This window comes from Chrysochloris asiatica, unplaced genomic scaffold (genome assembly GCF_000296735.1).
Source record: "Chrysochloris asiatica unplaced genomic scaffold, ChrAsi1.0 scaffold00042, whole genome shotgun sequence".
Classification (NCBI taxonomy): domain Eukaryota; kingdom Metazoa; phylum Chordata; class Mammalia; order Afrosoricida; family Chrysochloridae; genus Chrysochloris; species Chrysochloris asiatica.
This window is the reverse complement of record NW_006408560.1, coordinates 4,816,645-4,834,399: the sequence shown is the minus strand read 5'-3', so window position 1 is coordinate 4,834,399 and position 17,755 is coordinate 4,816,645. Positions and strand designations below refer to the sequence as shown.

The following is a 17,755-nucleotide window of genomic DNA, read 5'->3' as shown; positions in this document are numbered from 1 at the left end:
AAGGTTCGCAGCCCGATTCGTAACCACTATGCTACCAGAGCTCCTTGGTTTTAAATGAGGAGTACTGAAATGAAACCACTTGTCTCTTCGTCACACTGTGGTGGCTTGTATGGCACTATGATGCTGGAATCTATGCTACTAGTATTGCAGATACCAACAAGGTCACCCATGATAGACAGAATTCAGCAGATCTTCCTAAGACAGACTAGGAATAAAGGCCGGGCAATATACTTCCAAAAATCAGTGAAAACCGATCACAACATAGTATCACCCAATATAGTGCTAGCTAGACGATGAGCACTGTAGGTTGTGGGTGCTCAAACTAATTCAGTGGCTGCAACAGTGGACTTGAGCCTATCAATGATTGTGAAGCTGGCACAGGACTGGGCAACCTTTTGTTCTGTTGTGTATGGGTCACCATGAGTCAGAGCCAGCTCAATGGCAAGGACCCACCAACAAAGAAATAAGCATGACTCCCGGGTATCCGACATGAGACCCACTGGATGGTCATACAGCACGCCCTGTGATGTAGAAGTGGGATGTGGAGATTAGATTTAGGCGGAAATTCAAAAGTTAAGTTTAGATATGCTTGAATTGCCTGCAAGACTGCAAGACACCCAAAAGATAATGTCAAGTTGGCAGTTGACTGCAAATTTTGAACTCACATGAATAGGGTGAAAAGGAGAGACCGGCATATGGAAGGTAATGACTTGTGATAAATTAGTAGAGTGGGTAGAAGGCTTAGGACCAAGACTAGGGAATGTTTGTAGGTTACTGAGAATGATCTAAAGGAAGAGGAGGAATTTGTGCAAAAAGAGGGTCTAAAGGTAAGATCACAAGAGCAATAGCTTCATTCTGTATGGCCCTGGCCCAGGGGCTCTGGTGGTGCACTTGGCTGTTAAGCAAAAGGCCCAGTGAATGAAACCCACACAGTGGGTCCATGTAAAAATTACCTGGAAATCTGGTCCCTTAAAGACTGTTGTTGTTAAGTGCCACTGAGTCTGTTCCTACCCATAGCGACCATGTATGGGATTTCCAAGGTGGCTGGGGGTTTTGAACTACCAACTTTGCAGTTGACAGTCCAGTGTTTACCCTACAGCACACACCAGGACTCTCCTTAAATAAAGATTACAATTTTGAAAACCCTATGAGGCAGTTCTACTTTGTCACATGTGGTCAAAATGAGTAGGAATTGCCTTGACAACACCTAACAACAAGAAAATCTGTTTTAATTGTCCAATTTAGTAATTATTTTGATATGGAAGTTGTTGTTGTTAAGTGGTAGTAGCCCAGCACTTAGCCATTCGTAACACCCAGGGACTCTTTGGAACTTCTGGATTCCTCTTAATTATCTTAGGAGGCTATGGGGATATTTACCAAGGAAAGCCTGTTTGTCTGCATGGATGTGTACGTATGGGTGTGTGTTTGATGAAATAACTGAATTTCCCATGGCTTAAATATGTTTGAGGCAATCATTACTGAATCTTCTTTCTATGGTCACACTTCATTTCGCTAAGATCCACCATCAACACTCACGGAAGCAGCAGTCAAGAAATCAAACAACATACTGCATTAGGCAAATCTGCTGCACCAGACCTTTTTAAAGTGCTCAAGAGCAAAGATACCAATTTGGTATTTTCAATCACCTCAGATGCATGTGAAAGTTGGACAGTGAATAAAGAAGCCCATAGAAGAATCGATAGCATTTGAATTACGGTGTTGGAGGAGAATATTACAAGTACCATGGACTATCAGAACAACAAACAAATCCATACTGGAAGAAATACAGCCAGAATGCTCCTTAGAAGCCAGGATGGCGAGACTTTGTCTCTCATACTTGGGAAATGGTATCAGGAGGGATCAGTTCCTAGAGAAGGCCATCATGCTTGGTAAAGTGGAGGGTCAGTAAAAAAGAGGGAGACTCCCAACGAGATGGAATGGTATAGCGACAACAACAACGGATTACAATGTAACGACTGTAAGAGTGGTGCAGGACTAGGCAATGTTTTGCTCTGTTGGGCGTAGGGTCACTAGGAGTCTGAACTGGCACCTAACAACAACCATCACAGACTCACCCTCACTTTCTACCTTGAGCAGTACTAGTTGCCAAGCACAACTAAGCACTGAGCCAGAAAGTTAACAGCTGAAGTGTGGTCACCTACAGGCACCAAACAGATCATGGCTGTTTACCAGCAACCCTGATGAGGAGTTATATTAAAAAGAAAGTGACAATTCTTTTTACAGTTCTCATCACATACCTACCTTTTAACCTTTTTACTACTTACCCACCTTCAGTGTTAAATATTTGACCATAAATTGGTTTTTGTGCTTTGTAAATGACTGCCTTAAATTTGTCATTAAAATTTTACCACCAAATGAAGGATCTATGACTTTTCTTAAATATAAGGGTTGTGATTTTTTTAAGTTACTGGTCTGGGTTACAACAAATAAAGTGACAGCAAGGCTCAAGCTATTTAAACAGCATGGCAAATATAATCAGATGCTTTTAAAAGCAAAATAGATGAGTCTAAGAATTTTGTAGAAAAAGTAAGTTTTTGCAACTGATCTTCCCATGGTTTTCATACCAGCCCCAGCCCATCTTTCACACCTAGCCATGGTAATCTTTCTGAAGGCCAACGGGATCACCTGATTCCTTTGCTTAAAACTCTTTTAAGTTCAAACATTTTAGTGGGAGATTGTCTGTGAGCTGGCTGTCTTTCCAAGCTCGTTTTGTACTACCATCCACCTCTGTACTTAAACTCCATACTCCAATCACATCCAACTACTAATTGTCCCTCAGAGAGGCCATGCGGGTGCAACAGGCAGGCCTGTACAGGTCCCATTTCCTCTGCTTAAATGCCTACCCACCCCCCTCCACTCAGGAAACGCTCCCTCCTTCATGAGCCCATTTCAAACTCACCTTTCCTGGCCTGTTTCACCGTCTGCACCTCCACTCTAGCAGCAACCACACTGTGTCTCGATTGTTCTACCCATGTATCTCCTCGTTTTAGTCCAGGGGTGGCGCTGTAGGATAAGTTTGAACCTTAAGGTTGGGGGTTCAAACTCACCCGCTGCTCCTCCAAAACACCATACAGGGTCGCTGTGGGTGGAAACCGACTAGAAGGCACTTAACAAAAACAAGTTTTACTAGAGTTCTTAGCACACAGTAGGTGCTCTGTAAAGGTTTGTTGAATAAATGAGTTGCTGGGGGGAGGAGGTCTGAATAGAATCTGTTCTGCTACAAGATCGCCCAGAGGCACCTCAGAAGAAAGGGCTGGCAATCTACTTCCAAACAAATCAGCCACTGCAAATCTTATGGAGCACAGTTCTGCTGGGACGCATAGGGGGTTGCCAGGAGTTGAAGTCAGAGTCAGCAACTGGTTTGGTTTTTGGTTAAATACACTTTCCCTCTGCTCTCAGCACTTTAAAAGTACTCAGAAAAGGAGAAGGAACTGACTGACGCGGAGACCCTTTAAACGGAACACAGCAGCCACGCCGCCTGGAGCACCCCCCAACTTCCGGTAAGGAGAAAAGAATGGAGACCAGGATCTCAGCACTGCGGTGGGCTTGCTGTGATTTCTGTTGCTCATAACAGCCAGGACTGGCTGTGTAATTTGTGGGTCTTAGTGCAAAATGAAAATGCACAGCCTGTTAAAAATTATTAAGCATTTCAAACAGCAGCAGCAGAGCATTAAGCCAAGCCCGGGGCCTGTGCAAATGCAGAGGTTGCTCGCCAGTGAAGGCGCCCGCCCGTTGTCAACTGTGGCATCGTGATTACCATATCAAGAAGTGTAGGAGAATGGAGGGGCTGGGAGAAATTTTGGATAGATTTTTTTTAAGAGTTGCTTTAAAATATGTAACATCATTTACAAAAAACCCAAAAACCTGTTGTTTTCTCATGCCCAGCCCTTCAATAAGATCCCGACAATTGCACGGTTCATTTTTCGGTATTGCTAGCTCTTTTCCATAGAAGTGCAGGTTCTTTAAAAAAAAAAAAAAATTGACATTGTTTTAGGGGACATGCAACATATTGTTTGTTATTGTAGCTGCCCTCAAGTCGGCTCTGACTCCAAGTACCCCACGTGTTATATGTAGAACTGCTCCACAGGGCTTTCTTGGCTCTAATCTTTATGGAAGCAGATCATTAGGCCTTTCTTCTGTGGAGCTGGTGGGTGGGTTTGAACCACCAACCTTTGAGCTAGCAGTCAATCACAAATCATTTGCGTCTCCCGGGCACCTACATTCATATCTACCTTTAGGAAACCATGCTATCATCCACACCCTACTACTTACTCCTGAATGAAGGAATACTTCATTATTTCATTTCTTCCATTCAGTCCCACAAATATGAGGGAAGAAATGGTCTGAATTTCACAGGATTATGTTAACATGAAACATCTTATCACTTTCTTTTTTTTTTTTTAATCTTGCAACAGTTCTCCATGCAATAAAACCCAGTCTTTCAATACGTGCTTTTATTGCATGACAATCTTAGTAAATTAGCAATCATTACATTTAAACCCAAATAAACTTAGTGTTATCAGTGATCATTGTGATATAGCACCTGCTGATAAGGTAAATGTGGAGATTTATGAAGAGGTCTTTTTGTGTGGTCCAGTAGATTGACTCATAGTGGCCCTAAATGACAAACTAGGGCAGTCCCACAAGGTTTCTTAGGCTGTAATCTTTACAGATTCCCAGGCCCTTCCTCCTGTTCAAACCACTGACCTTTCAGTTAACAGTCAAGCTGCCAAAACCAGGATTTCGTAAAACGCAGCAAGTTTGAGATACGGGAAAGTTGAATGTGTAGTGCTGCAAGCTTCCAGCAGGGGGCCGTGGGAGAGGTGAGCCACATCCCCAGCCTGCCCCCAGTGGGGCCTCCTCACAGGTCCACCAATCTTGGGCCAGTCCTCTCAGTGGGTACCTGGGTTGCACTCTTTACTTGGCCTTGGCTCCATGTCTGGGACAGTAACACACGAGCAATGATCAAAGCACTATTAGGTGCAGCTGGGAGTGGGACTTTCCCAACTTTCCTCAGGGCTCTCATCTTACTGTCTCCAGGGGTTGGCTGTTTTGTTTTTTGTGTGTGTGTGCTTCTATGTACTTCAAAGACAGAATATGGCTAAATTCCATGGCACAGAATCCTCATTTTAGTAGTTTCTCCACAATAGAAAATGGTCACCACTTAGGAACAGCTGAATACATCTGATCGTGTCAGAAAGAATTCTTAAGAGAGCTCAGTTGTCTCCTCTGTAAATGAGATGCTTACCATTTACTTCATGGTTGTTAAGTGCTGTCGAGTTGGTTCTGACCCATAGCAACCCTGTATATGATTTCCAAGGAGCCGCTGGTGAGTTGAACCACTGACCTTGCGGTTCAACCCGACTTTGCAATCCAGTGCATTAACCCACAGTGCCACACCAGGATGCCTTAGTTCACAGGGCCATTAAAAAATTAGCAAGATAGCAACACCTGCAGATGACTTGGCAGAGTAGGTACCAAATGTTCATCTCCACACTTTTTTGTTGTCTGGAGCTCTTCTGTTACTGAGAAGGCAGCTGCTGAAAGTGGGAGAGAAAACGCAAGCAGCTCTCAAAAACCAAATCTAACATTCGCAGGTAAACCCCAGACTGTGAACCCCAGCAGAGTCCAATTTGTTTAAGTTTGTCTGCAGACGACGCGCACCTGCTGCTCCTCACTCGATTCTCTCACCTAAGAACAACACAGACGCCCACTCACTCAGCTCAAAACACCTACAGCGACTCAAGGAAACACACACACCAGAACAAATTTAACTGCACAGAAACACCAAACAGTTAAGTCTCTTAGAAACCTACCTTTTCAAGATACACATTGATGTGCTGAAGGTATGAGGGGTGGGAAGGAACTGTGCTCACAGGCAGAGCAGGATTGGCTGAGCAGAGAGTGGGCACACAGTGATGAGGAGGGAAGGGAAAACAGACCAGGAAACAATGATGTGCAAGTAATAGTGCTATTTTACCTCAAAATGTGACTTCATTCATAGCTTATTCAAATGACAACAAATACCATTACACTGGGCTTTGTGAAAAATCCTAACAAAGACAGTTGTCTCACAGGTGACCAGCAATAGGGGCCAGGCTTGCTCTTGGATCTCGAGAGTGATCAGTACAGTACACGATAAATCTACACACACGTAGTTATTTCTCAATACTTCCTCTCATCTTCACCCTATTGGTCAACTCCAATACAAACACTCCATGCTTTTGTGTCACATGACAACCAATGTACCCCAAACTTAAACAAGAATCTAAATGAAGAGCAGCAAAAAAAAAAAAGGCAGTTCAATTTTGTAAGAAACAATATATTTTATTTTTCTGACACCACAGCTCTGGCGAGTGGTTTTGTACCAAATTTAATGGAGGTTACACAGAACGTTTTACGCATGAGAGAGGGAAGAAAGGGAAGGAACCACAAAATTTAAAAAACGCAACGAAACAAAACAAAACAAAAAATGAAATCCTGGAGAGCTTTTAGCATCTGTTCCACTCCCACATTAAATTCACTTGGGGATTCCTAATAAAAGAAGAACAGAAGAAAGACAATGGGGGAAAGGAAGGGTATGTGGGGTAGAAAAAGACTAAGAGGGGGGACCATAAAGCATCCCAAGGACAGATCCTTCCCTCCCGAAACCAGGAGGAAGCTTGGCATGGAAGGTGAGGTTCGCTAGATTTATTTCCCCAAAATAACACCGTGTATTGCAGCTGCCAAAGGGAAAGAGAAAGGGGAGCAGGGGTAGCCTGTAGGGGGCCCAGGGAAGGAAACACACCTAACTGAGGAGATGGGGAAGGGTGGGAGAGGGAAGATGAGAGAAAATGTGAAGGTTGGTTTGTATACTGGGAGAGAGAGTGCTGAAGAGCACTTGAACCAGAAAACAAACGTCCTAAGCGTCATTATTTTAAAACAAAAAACAAAAAAAAACAAAAACAAAAAACTCCCCCCTCCCCCCCCCCCTCGCTGAACTTAGTTCCTTTTTTTTTTTTGATTTTTTTTTTTGTTTTTTTGTGCTTTTCATTAATACTCTGCTCTGAGGTCGTAGTTTGGTTTTTCTATACACTGGAGTTGAAAGAAAATAGTCCGAAGGTCTGAAGATGGATTTTCCACCTAAAAGTAAACAGTCCAGCATTCCTGTTCTCCTCTTGCCCCAAAGACTAAAGTCTCTGCTAGAATCCCTTTTACAATATAGTACAGTACACCAAAAAAGAAAAGAAAAAAGCCCAAATCAAAAAAACAAGAACAGAAAAGAATCCTGGGAGAAGTCAGTCCGAAGGACGTAAACATACAGAGAACGGTGCAACACATGACTGATGGCGATTCTCAAAGCAGGGCTACAGATTCTCAAAAGTAGGTGCCATCATGGGATACCCAAGTCCACAAAAATAATTTTTAAAAAATAAATCTTAAAAAAAACACACCTGTTGATTAAATGAATAATTTGTTTTCCGGTAAATCCATACATTCTCGAGTTCCCCCTCCCCCACAGCAGCCCTCAGGTCTCTGTTCTCCTATTGCATGACCAATTGTACTCCTGGAACTCCCTCAGAGCAGCTCTCAGGACCTGGAATCTCTTCTTGACAAGGATCGGCACATCCAATCATAGCAGCTTAAAACATCATATTTCCTGGGTTGCCAGGTCCTTGGCTAAATCCACCCATGCCCACATCAGCAGCCATGCCCCGGGGCCTCATCTGTGGGGGGATCATGATGTTCTGTTGGGGTCCCATCATACCCTGCATGGACATCATCATGCCTGGCGAGCCCACTGGCCCTGGGTGGGTGTACAGCCCGGCAGGGCCTCGATCCTTGCCAGGAATCATGCCCACGGCGGCAGCTGGATTGCTCATCAGCGTGGGCTGGCCGGGCATCGTTGATTGTGCTGGTGACATCATCCGGTGGTGGGGTCCCATCATGCCTTGTTGGAGAAAGGCCGGTGGTCTCATCGGGTTGTGGCCTGGCATGGATGGAGCTGTACCCAGAGGGATGTCTGGAGTTCCCACTGGCCCTGGACCTCCCATGCCAGGTAACGCTAGTCCCATTCTGGGGCCTTGCTCACCCATCATCCCCTGCATGTGCGAAAACCCAGGTCCAGGACCCTGGGGCTGTTTACGGCCTGGGACTTCCCCTCGAGGGAAATATTGCAGTGTCTGGCTGGGCTTCTCAGATGGAATAATGCGGGACAGATCAAACTCAGGGATTCCGGTGGCTCCAGGTCGGATGACATCCTGCAGATCTGGGTCTGTAAACACTGAAGGCATGCTGTTTCCCAGGACAGTGAAGGAGTCAGGACCCCCTGGGCCTCCAGGCTTGCAAAGTGCTGCATCTGCTGAACTTTGGGGCAGGTTGCTGGGGCGGCCAAGGGGGCCTTCGCCTGGGAAGCCCATGCCTCCAGGAAAGTTGCCCTGCCCCCCACTGGGGCCATTGTGAGGGAACGGAACCTGCTGTGGAGGAGACTGTACTGGAGGGAAGCCCTGGGGGAAACCCATTCGTCCTTGAGGTACCATCGGAGGCTCCTGGGACCCATGTCCCATCATAGGGTTGTGTGACATCAAGCCAGGCCCCATGGGGACCCCATGAGGAGGTATGGTGGGTCCCATGGCATTCGGAGAGGGCATCGGATTGGAGTGAGAGAGTGGCTGGGTCATTGCCATTGGGCTAAGGGTGGGCATCGGAACCACGGGGTTAGGACCTGAAATTCGAGGATTCTGTGTATTAATGCCCATTCCTAGAAAAAATAAAGATACTTGAAAAAGCAACTTGAAAAAAATAGTTTAAAAATCACAGCAACAAGCTATCATTGTGCATCTTATGTGTATGGTATTATGCAGAGAAAATGTACTACACATCCCTGCCCTCAGGAAGTTTACAACATGTTTGGAGACACAGACCAACAGCTGTCCCTGATTATATAAGTTACATGATAGAGGAGTGCGTAAAATGTAGCTTAAGAGAAACGCTCCTGCATGGAATGTTACAAGTTAATAAGCAAATGAGTACAGCAGTCTTCGCTGGAGACACTTAATATAGAAGGACACAATTGGCCTGGGTGACTTAAGTATGGTCCTTTACGAAGAAATAATTAGTCCTACAATTCCAAAAATCAGAAAAAGACACACACACACAAATAGGCTTTTTCATCAACTGGCATTTGATATGATCGTTTTATGCACTCTATAGAGGCGGCATTTAAAACTCTGGGTTCTATGAAATGTTAAATGGTAACTTGTGATGGCAGAAGGACAGCACACAGGTTGTGCTATAATCTTTGGGACATACCACTATTAGGAGAATTACCATAGAGTATGGTGGGAATGGATAGTGCTTGTGCACCACACAGCATGTCGTAACTAGATTCATTAGGGCCACCAATACATAAATGGAGTCCTGGTGTGACACTGCAGGTTAGTGTGCTGGACTGCAACGTCGGGTTCAACCGCAGGGTCGATGGTTCAAGCTCACCAGCCACTCCTTGGACACCCTATACAGGTCGCTCGCTATAAGTTGGAATTGACTTGATGACACTTAACAACAACAATACATAAATAGCATCTGTAACAACCCGAATAAAACTGGAACCAGACACCCAGAAGAGTCATGGTCTTGCTGATCACTGCCACCATTCCAGATCATCTCATTCGTGAGGTTCTAGGCAGAGGCAGAGTCAACGAGTACAGAATGAGGAGGGAACACAAGACGACTTTGAGGATGCTTTCGTTGGATCAGTACTGGACCGGTAACGACAAGGGTGGCAGTTCAAACCCACCAGCCACTCCTGGAAACCCTATGCAGGGTTGCTATGAGTTGGAACTGCACATGGCACACAACAGTGGTGGTGGTGGTAGTGGTGGTTATGTGCCGTGGAGTCAGTTCTGACTCATAGTGACCCTGTACAGGGTTTCCGAGGCTGTAAATCTTTATGTCTTAAAAAAAAAAAAGAGTGCCTCTCTAGAAAATAGGGACTTTCCACTGTCTGAAGGCCTTTACTTGCCTATGGTTTGAGGCTGTCCTTCTAGGAAACAAGACACTTCAATTATGTTCAAGGAAAATGTTTCCATTATAGTCCCATGGAGACACACACACACAAAATTCTATGCAGGGACCCAGAAACATCAGAACTATACGGAAACCTGCTTTCTCATTAACAAATTCTAAACCAATGTAATAATAAAAACTATCTTGCTCTTGTCATGACACTTCAATTCTACTGAACCTTGTCTTGGTGGTACATCGGATGACACTTTCACTCCGCTGAACTTTCCTGGCTGGAGAAGAGCCAGATCTATTTAGGTCTAGAGCTGTGGACAACATACTGTAAGGAGTTTCTCTTGTGTCTGGCACTAGCTCATTAGCCCATCTTCCTGATTTCTTACCTGGCATATTATTCATTGATGGCAAGTTGGGAGAACGAGCTGGAGGGGAGTCGTCATCTGAGCTGGCCACAGTCTTGATGGCATCATGGTATAAGGGGGTAGAACTGGGCATTGCAAACTTAGACATTCGAGACATCATAATAGAGAGTGGGTTCTGGGAAAGGGTCGGCTCTGGAGGCATGGTGTAAGGTGTACTAGAGGGAAGATTTCCAGGGATATTCACAGAGGCAGACTGGCTGGCTGCTGGAGGTGGGGGACCACCTAGGAGAAGAAAGCAAAAGAAAACAAAAATGGGCAGGGAACTGGAGTCCTCTTGAGGGCTACCAGGTCCTATGATTATGAAAGAGCAAGGCCAGGAATGAGACAGATGAATAGGACTGAACAGGACTGTGTTATTAGACCCCGAAAAGGAGTCATCAGTTTCGCAATCTAGCTGCATGGGTGTGCAGAGGGAGACAGCAGTATGACAAGGGGGGGGTGAAGGGTCAGCAGATGTGCAGACAAACACACAAAGAACGTATTAGAAATATTATTCCAAGCTTGGGAACAACATGGCTTACAGACAACTGTGTGACTCAAAAGAATGTGAAATAACTGGCTCTTTCCTACTGCCATCACCATTTAGAAGTTCACTCAGGTTTATCAGTATGCCACGCAGCCAGGCTAGCGGTCCAACCCCAGGCACTAACCATGCCACCCGACACGTGCTCTTGCTTAATTCCCACGACAGATGTTCGAGCTAAAAAGGTTTGAGGGGGCTGTTCCACTATACTGCTACCCAACAGTGAGAGATACTTTAGCGTGGCAGGCTAAATCGACTCTCTGATTCTGATTCCAGTCTTTCTCAAGTGGAGACGGCATGCACCTAGTATTTATGCTTCAGGGCTCATCTTCTACTGACCACCTCCAGTCACAAAACCACCAACGTCACTGAGTGCCTCTCCTAGGACGAAAATACTAATAAATTGTAGCTGATCTGTGAGAACAGCAGTCTACCACAAAACTGGTTTGGGTAACCGTTTCTAATGGTCCACACGCATTTCTGAGAAACAATCAAGTCTCTACAGGCTCCTGTATCCTTGCTTGGGATTACACTCAGAAACTTCTGACATGAAGGAGACCCCATGAAGTGGGTCTAGTATTAAAGAAGCCACATTTCTCCACTGCTGACACCCTTTATTATATCACCAATGTGCTCATTCTGCCAATTAAATATCCTGTGAACTGACACGTTAGTTTCCATTTTCCTGCCTCCTTCCAAAGCAGCCCCATCTGACATACATTTTCTACTGAAAGAGCCCGTGTCTTTGCCAGGATTGGACAATTGTGTATAGCCCAGTGGAAGTCCTATGCACCTTGCCACCAATCTGTCCATCTCGGCAAAGGCTGCCCTTTTCTGACTGCGCAATCAAGTTAGGACACCGGTCTTCTGATGTGAGTAAGCCAGGCTCTAGCTGTCTTCAGCTACTAGGTGGCAGCATGAGGGTGAGAGCATACTGACCTGACTCTACACCCCCCAGCATGGCTGGAGAGGCCATGGTGAGGGGCGCTTTGTGGTTTGGAGGGATCCCAGGACTCTGCAGGGGAGGTTTTGGAGAGGAGGTCCATCCGGGCGATGGGGCAGGAAGTGATGGTGACTTGAGGTGAACAGGCGAAGCAGCAGCAGACCCCAAGACAGGGGGGGACTTAATGGAAGCAGCAGCAGCTGGGCCTGCCAGCATGCCTGCCAGCTGCGATGGAGTCTGGGGGGACTTGAGGTTCCCCGACGGCGAGCCCAGCATTGGTGACTGGACTTGGCGCATCGTGGGAGACTTCAGAGGGTTAATGCCTGGGGAATGCACCTGGCTGCCTGCCACAGATATATCCAAGGGCTTGCGGCCCAGGCCACGCTGACCTGGAGGAGCCGTGTTGAGGCTAGTGGGGTTATTGGAAGGGTTGAGAGGTAGTGGTGGCATATGACTGAGCCGGCTGTTAGTCCTTTGGTCGGGCCCAATTGGTTCTCTGAGATTCCGCAAGCCACTGTTGTTGCCTGGACCCTGAGACATGGGAAGAAATGGCCGAGGGCCCATGCCATACTCTTGCTGAGGGTGCTCCCCAAACGGCAAGGGCACCATCTTCTGTTGAGTAGGCAGCATCTCCGAGCCACCTGGACGTAACTTCATCATCTCCTCAGGACCTGGCCCAGCCTCTCTCATCTTCTGAGGTATCATCTGAGAGTTAGATGCCATGCTGACATTTAGACTGACATCTCCCTTCATGCCACTAGGAACCATACCAAACTCAAGTTCCCGTCCAGGGCCCATCTGTGGGGGCATTCCTTTTGGAAAGTCACCCCTGGAAGGACTCAGAGGACCCTCGACTGGTATCCGAGGGAAAATGGGATTATTCCCAGGCTCCATGTGCCGCTGAGAACCTGGGATCATCCTGGTCATCTCCATGCTGGGCCTAATGCCTTCCATGCTCAGCCCAGGTGGCAGACCCAGCTGCTTCTCTGCCAGCTGCTGCTGAAACATCTCTTCAGACAATCCTTGGGGGTTTGGGAAGCGTTCCCCTCGGCCAGGGCCACTGAAGACGCCCTGGCCGGGAGCAAAGTTTCGACCATCTGGGATTTTTGGCACATCGTCAGGCCAACTGACTCCAGAAAGACCTGGTCTAGATGCAGGATTGGGGACGTTTGGCCCCTCCATTTCAGAGCTTATCATTCCTGCAAACCCAGGGAGGCGCATCTGGCTCCCTGGCATGTTGGGGTGGGGGGCCATGCCCCTTGGGGGCAGAGAATGTGGCATGTTGATACCATCAGAAAATGGTTCTGCACCCCCAGGTCCCCAACCTTCACTAGGGGTCATCTGGTAGGGAGGAGGGGGCCCTCGGACCACTCCCCGAGGTCCATGCTGATGGACCATCATATCCTGGAGGGAGCACTGCTGTACCACCACTTGTTCCTGCTTCCTCCGCTTCTCTTCATAAAACTCCTGCTGCAGTTTCAGCCACGCTATCTGCTCAGGAGTCATGTGGTCCAGGTGGTCAGGTCCTATGGGCCCAGACTGGGAGTTCATGGGAGGTGGAACCATTTCATCTGGAGAAAAGGGGACATCTCTATGTCCTTGAGGGCCAAATGGAGCTCCCACATCTGTCCGGGGCCCAGGTCCCTTACCGAGGCTTTGGGATTGAGCCATCATGGCCTGTATTGGCCCTTCTGGCTTCTTCTGAGGTCCATCTAATACCCCAGTGTTCTGTGGGGGGCCCCCACTTTGTCCTCCTGTGAATTCTTTCTCATCAGGAAAAAGCATACGTTGGATATCTCTGAGAGTTTGTAAGGAGCGCTCCCGGTGCTCCAGCTGCTCCTGAGACAGTCCATCGGGGTTCTCTCCCAGCGTGGGGGGATCGCCGCTGGACACTGGTGGAGGTGGGGGCGCTTTGGGATCTGCTGAAGAGCTATTGCTCCCCTGCGAGACAGGGGTCACGGCTCGATTGTTGGGCGTCGAATTTGGCCCAGTGTTGTCTGGGGGCAGTGGAGTCGAGCTGGCAGGGCTACCTACAGAGGGAATCAGTTTGTTTTCTACTCCAGGACTATCCTGGTCCAAGGAGCGCTGGGGCGCGGCAGGCTTGGGTGCTGGGGCCGGAACAGGTGGAGTTGGCTGCAGTCTGGTATTCTGGGATGTATTCTGGTCCTGGGTAACCGGAGTTGGGGGCTGCTGTGGGAGAGGTTTCGGATCATTCCGAAGGGCGGATATCTGTGTGTTCTGGAGAGACACAAGATTTTGAAAACCATTGGCAAACTGTAAAAAAGGGCAATTATAAAGGGCTTGTCCCAGTCCCATAAATCTATGCTGACACTTGTGATAAACACTGCTTGTATACAACCCCACTGTGGGCATGGAGACATTTTTATTTTCTTTCTACTTTTCTGTCAGTTGGCATCCTTTTCCCTTGCTGGAGATTATGTTTCCATAACTTTATAAGCATGCCAGGGGAGACCCGCCCTGCCAGAGTGAATACATTTGAGGATCTATTCTGAGGAACAGGTTTGCTATCACATGTCTATGTGTTTCTGATTCAGGGAGAGATTCGTTTCTTGGTTGTGTGGGAGGCTGTTTCTAACACCTTGTCCCTGAAAGTTACAACGTCTCATTGTCAATCACAAGGTCTGATGTTTCCAATTGGGAGAAAACGTACATGTCGCTTGCAGCACAGCCCTCTAAGAACCAGAGGCAGTGGGGAAGGCCACTCTATTTCTCTGGCCTGGTGACGATAAGTGCTACTTCTCCTTGGTTTCCAGGGGGGCTGACATCTCTGGTTTCTGTTTTCAGTCTCTCTTCACTGATTGCATATTTGATAAGAATTTGTACATTAACTGTAGTAAGATCATCTGTAGGCAGGAAGTGCCTGTGGAGAAATCTGAAGCTACCTAGCTTCTGGTGTCTCTTGATCTGTCCTTTCCAATAGACAGAAGACTGCCCTTTTTATGGGTTGGATGATTGCCTTATTATTACTTATTAAATAGCAGTGCTAAAGTAGGTTCAGGGCAAAGGCACACTTACTTACAACAGGTGACATGGGCACTGTTAGTATCTGGAAGGGCAATGTGTATGATCTGGGTCTAAACTTTAACACTGCTGAGACTTACGAGGTTGAACAAGGAGGAACAGAAGAAAAAGGGAACACAAAATAAGGAATGTTACCCGTGAGTACAGGTCTACATTAAAAAAAAACCACTTAATTGTGAGACCAAAAAGCTTAACAATTACTCTAAAGCAAAGAGGACAAGACAAGGAGGACAGGGAAGCTAGAGCACTGGACATGGAACAACCAGAAAGTGATTAATGAGAATGCTGACATACTGTGAAAAATATTAACTGATATCACTGAACAACTTGTGTGGAAATTGTTGAATGAGAACCTAATTTATATGTAAATGTTCACCGATAACACAACAGTAAATGATTTTTAAAGAAAGAAGAGTCCGATCTACAAATGACCAGAGATCTCTCATCAGGCTCCAGTGACCCTTGTGATACTGTTTTGATGCTCATTTGCTCCTGTTGTTGTTGTTGTTGTTAAGTGCCGTCGAGTCGGTTCCGACCCATAGCGACCCTGTACAGGGTTTCCAAGGAGCAGCTGGTGAGCTTGAACCACCAACACTGCAGTTCAAACAGCTTTGCAATCTGACGCATTAACTCACAGCGTCACACCAGGACTCATATATCATGGTAGTGGTGGTGATTATATGTTGTTGAGTTGGTTCTGACTCATAGCAACCCTGTATAGGGTTTCCGAGGATGTAAATCTTTATGGGAGCAGAAATCCTCATTTTTTTCCCTCGGAGTAGCTGATAGATTCGAACTGCAGACCTTTTAGTTAGCAACCCAGCTTGTAATCCACACCACTACCAGGGCTCCTTAAGAATGTGGTTAGAAGCTATGTAACATATTCAGTTTCTCACAAGATAGAAACACCTGGCATTTTTTGTGTTACAGTCTCTTCCACAGAGACTCAAAACACATCACAAATATCAAATCACTTCATTAATCTGTTAGGCATTTTTGATTAGCTGGCAGCAAAGATGAGTTCTAATAATAATGCTGTGAACATAGAACACTAATTTTCTAAGTACCTCTACATAAAATTTCTTAGTCTCACACTTCACGTGACATTGACTGACAGGCATTTTGCGGGTGGATGAATGGAGCACACTGGTGTGAAGACTTCTCCCAGATTTTCTCCCTTACCATTACTTTACGGATGGAAAGACAACTCAGAAGCCAGAAATAAGCATCTGGGCCCACACAGTGATGATCCCTATCCTGAGATGTTGCTGAAATTAAGTTCTTCTACCTTTATCCTTTCTGACTCTAAAAACAGATAAGCAAAAATCTACCTAACTAGCTTATCATGTAGTTTCAAAGAATAACATTTTTCAGCTCATGAGTACGCCTCAAGAGTATACTGGCAGTTCGGTACTCAACTGCTTACCTCTAAGTGTTGGAAAAGATCCTCCTCAGGATAGTTAAGTACAGCCAGAGAAAGCTTTTCCCCAGTACACCTAAATTCCCTAATCCCTTAGATCTACATAATATTTCTTTATAAATAATACTAAAAATTTTAATAACTTAATATTAATAAAAAAGTAATAACTTATGTACCAGACACAATCCTAAACACTGTATATAATAATTACTCACAACTCACAACTCTCCAAGGCAAGTACATTACTAACCCTGTTCTAGAGATGAAAAAAACGAAGGCTCTGAAAGGTTACATAGCTGGTCCTAGGTCACACTTAGTAAACTAGTATCCAACAAGGCCCTCTGGCTCCAGAGCCTATGCTCTTCATCACGGTGGTGTCTGGCAGAGGAGGGACCGGGATGAAAAGATGAGCTGGTTCATGTAAAATGTTTGTTTAGCAGCACAACACAGCACTTCCAGGGTTAACTGTCACAGCGACTCCTGCCAGTCTCTAGCAAGTCCTGGTGTGATGCTGTAGGATAAGCACTGGACTGCTAACTGCAAGGTTGGTGGTTAAAACCCACCATCCCCTCCTTGGAAACCCTACACGAGTCAGAACCAACTGGACAACACTTAACAACAACAACAGCAAGCACACTTGCCTATTCTGTGTAATGTCTACTTCACACCTACATTGCCTAGCTGAAGTTCCTAGATTGCAAAAAATGGTTAACACGCTTGGTTGTCAACTGAAAGGTTGACACAAAGGTTGGCAGTTTGTGTCCACCCAGAGAGGTTCCTTAAAAGGCCTGGAAATCTATTTCCAAAAAAATCAGCTATTGAACACCCTATGAGGCACAGTTCTACTTTGACACACATGGAGTCACCATGAATTGGAACTGACTCACTGGCAACTAGTTTTGACGTCTCTTCCACCTTCCCTCCCTCTCTCCCACCTCCTCCCAATAAGTGCTCTTCATACTACTGCCCAGGGAGAAGAGCCATCCGGAAGCAAGTCCTCACACCAAATCTGCACGTCTATTTTCATCGGTACCTAGCCCTTCTGCTTTATAACTGAAATAGTAAAAAGTCGGCTTCTTTTCACAGGTGATCTAGACCTCACCCCTTCCAACCTTCAGAAAGCTCCCACTCTCCAACTTGGCCATACCCCCTACCTCCTGCATCCCCTGCTCTTTTTAGTCAAACATGCTCCAGAACCTTCCAGCTTTAAAAAAATAAGCAAAGCAGAACAAACAAAACAAAATCCAGCTCTAGCATTCTATTGCCCATCAGAGCCCAGGTTCCCCAGAGCGCTGACAAGACACACACAGTCTTTACTCCTTCACCTGCCATCCACTAGTTCATCATTTTACACCAATATCATAAACTACCAAATGTCACTT

At 46.1% G+C, this 17,755-nt stretch overlaps 1 protein-coding gene across 1 annotated transcript in view; it reads right to left on the bottom strand.

Annotated features, from left to right (window-relative positions):
• Positions 1 to 7,615: 7,615 nt before the first annotated feature.
• BCL9 (B-cell CLL/lymphoma 9) overlaps positions 7,616 to 17,755 on the bottom strand; it is a 136,079-nt gene continuing 125,939 nt past the window's right edge. Inside the window, exons 8-10 of the mRNA XM_006861320.1 lie at positions 11,908 to 14,149; positions 10,407 to 10,667; positions 7,616 to 8,761 (exon numbers count right to left, since the gene is read on the bottom strand). Coding sequence (XP_006861382.1) covers positions 7,644 to 8,761; positions 10,407 to 10,667; positions 11,908 to 14,149 — 3,621 coding nt within the window. The 3' untranslated portion in view covers positions 7,616 to 7,643. The remainder of the gene's footprint in view (positions 8,762 to 10,406; positions 10,668 to 11,907; positions 14,150 to 17,755) is intronic.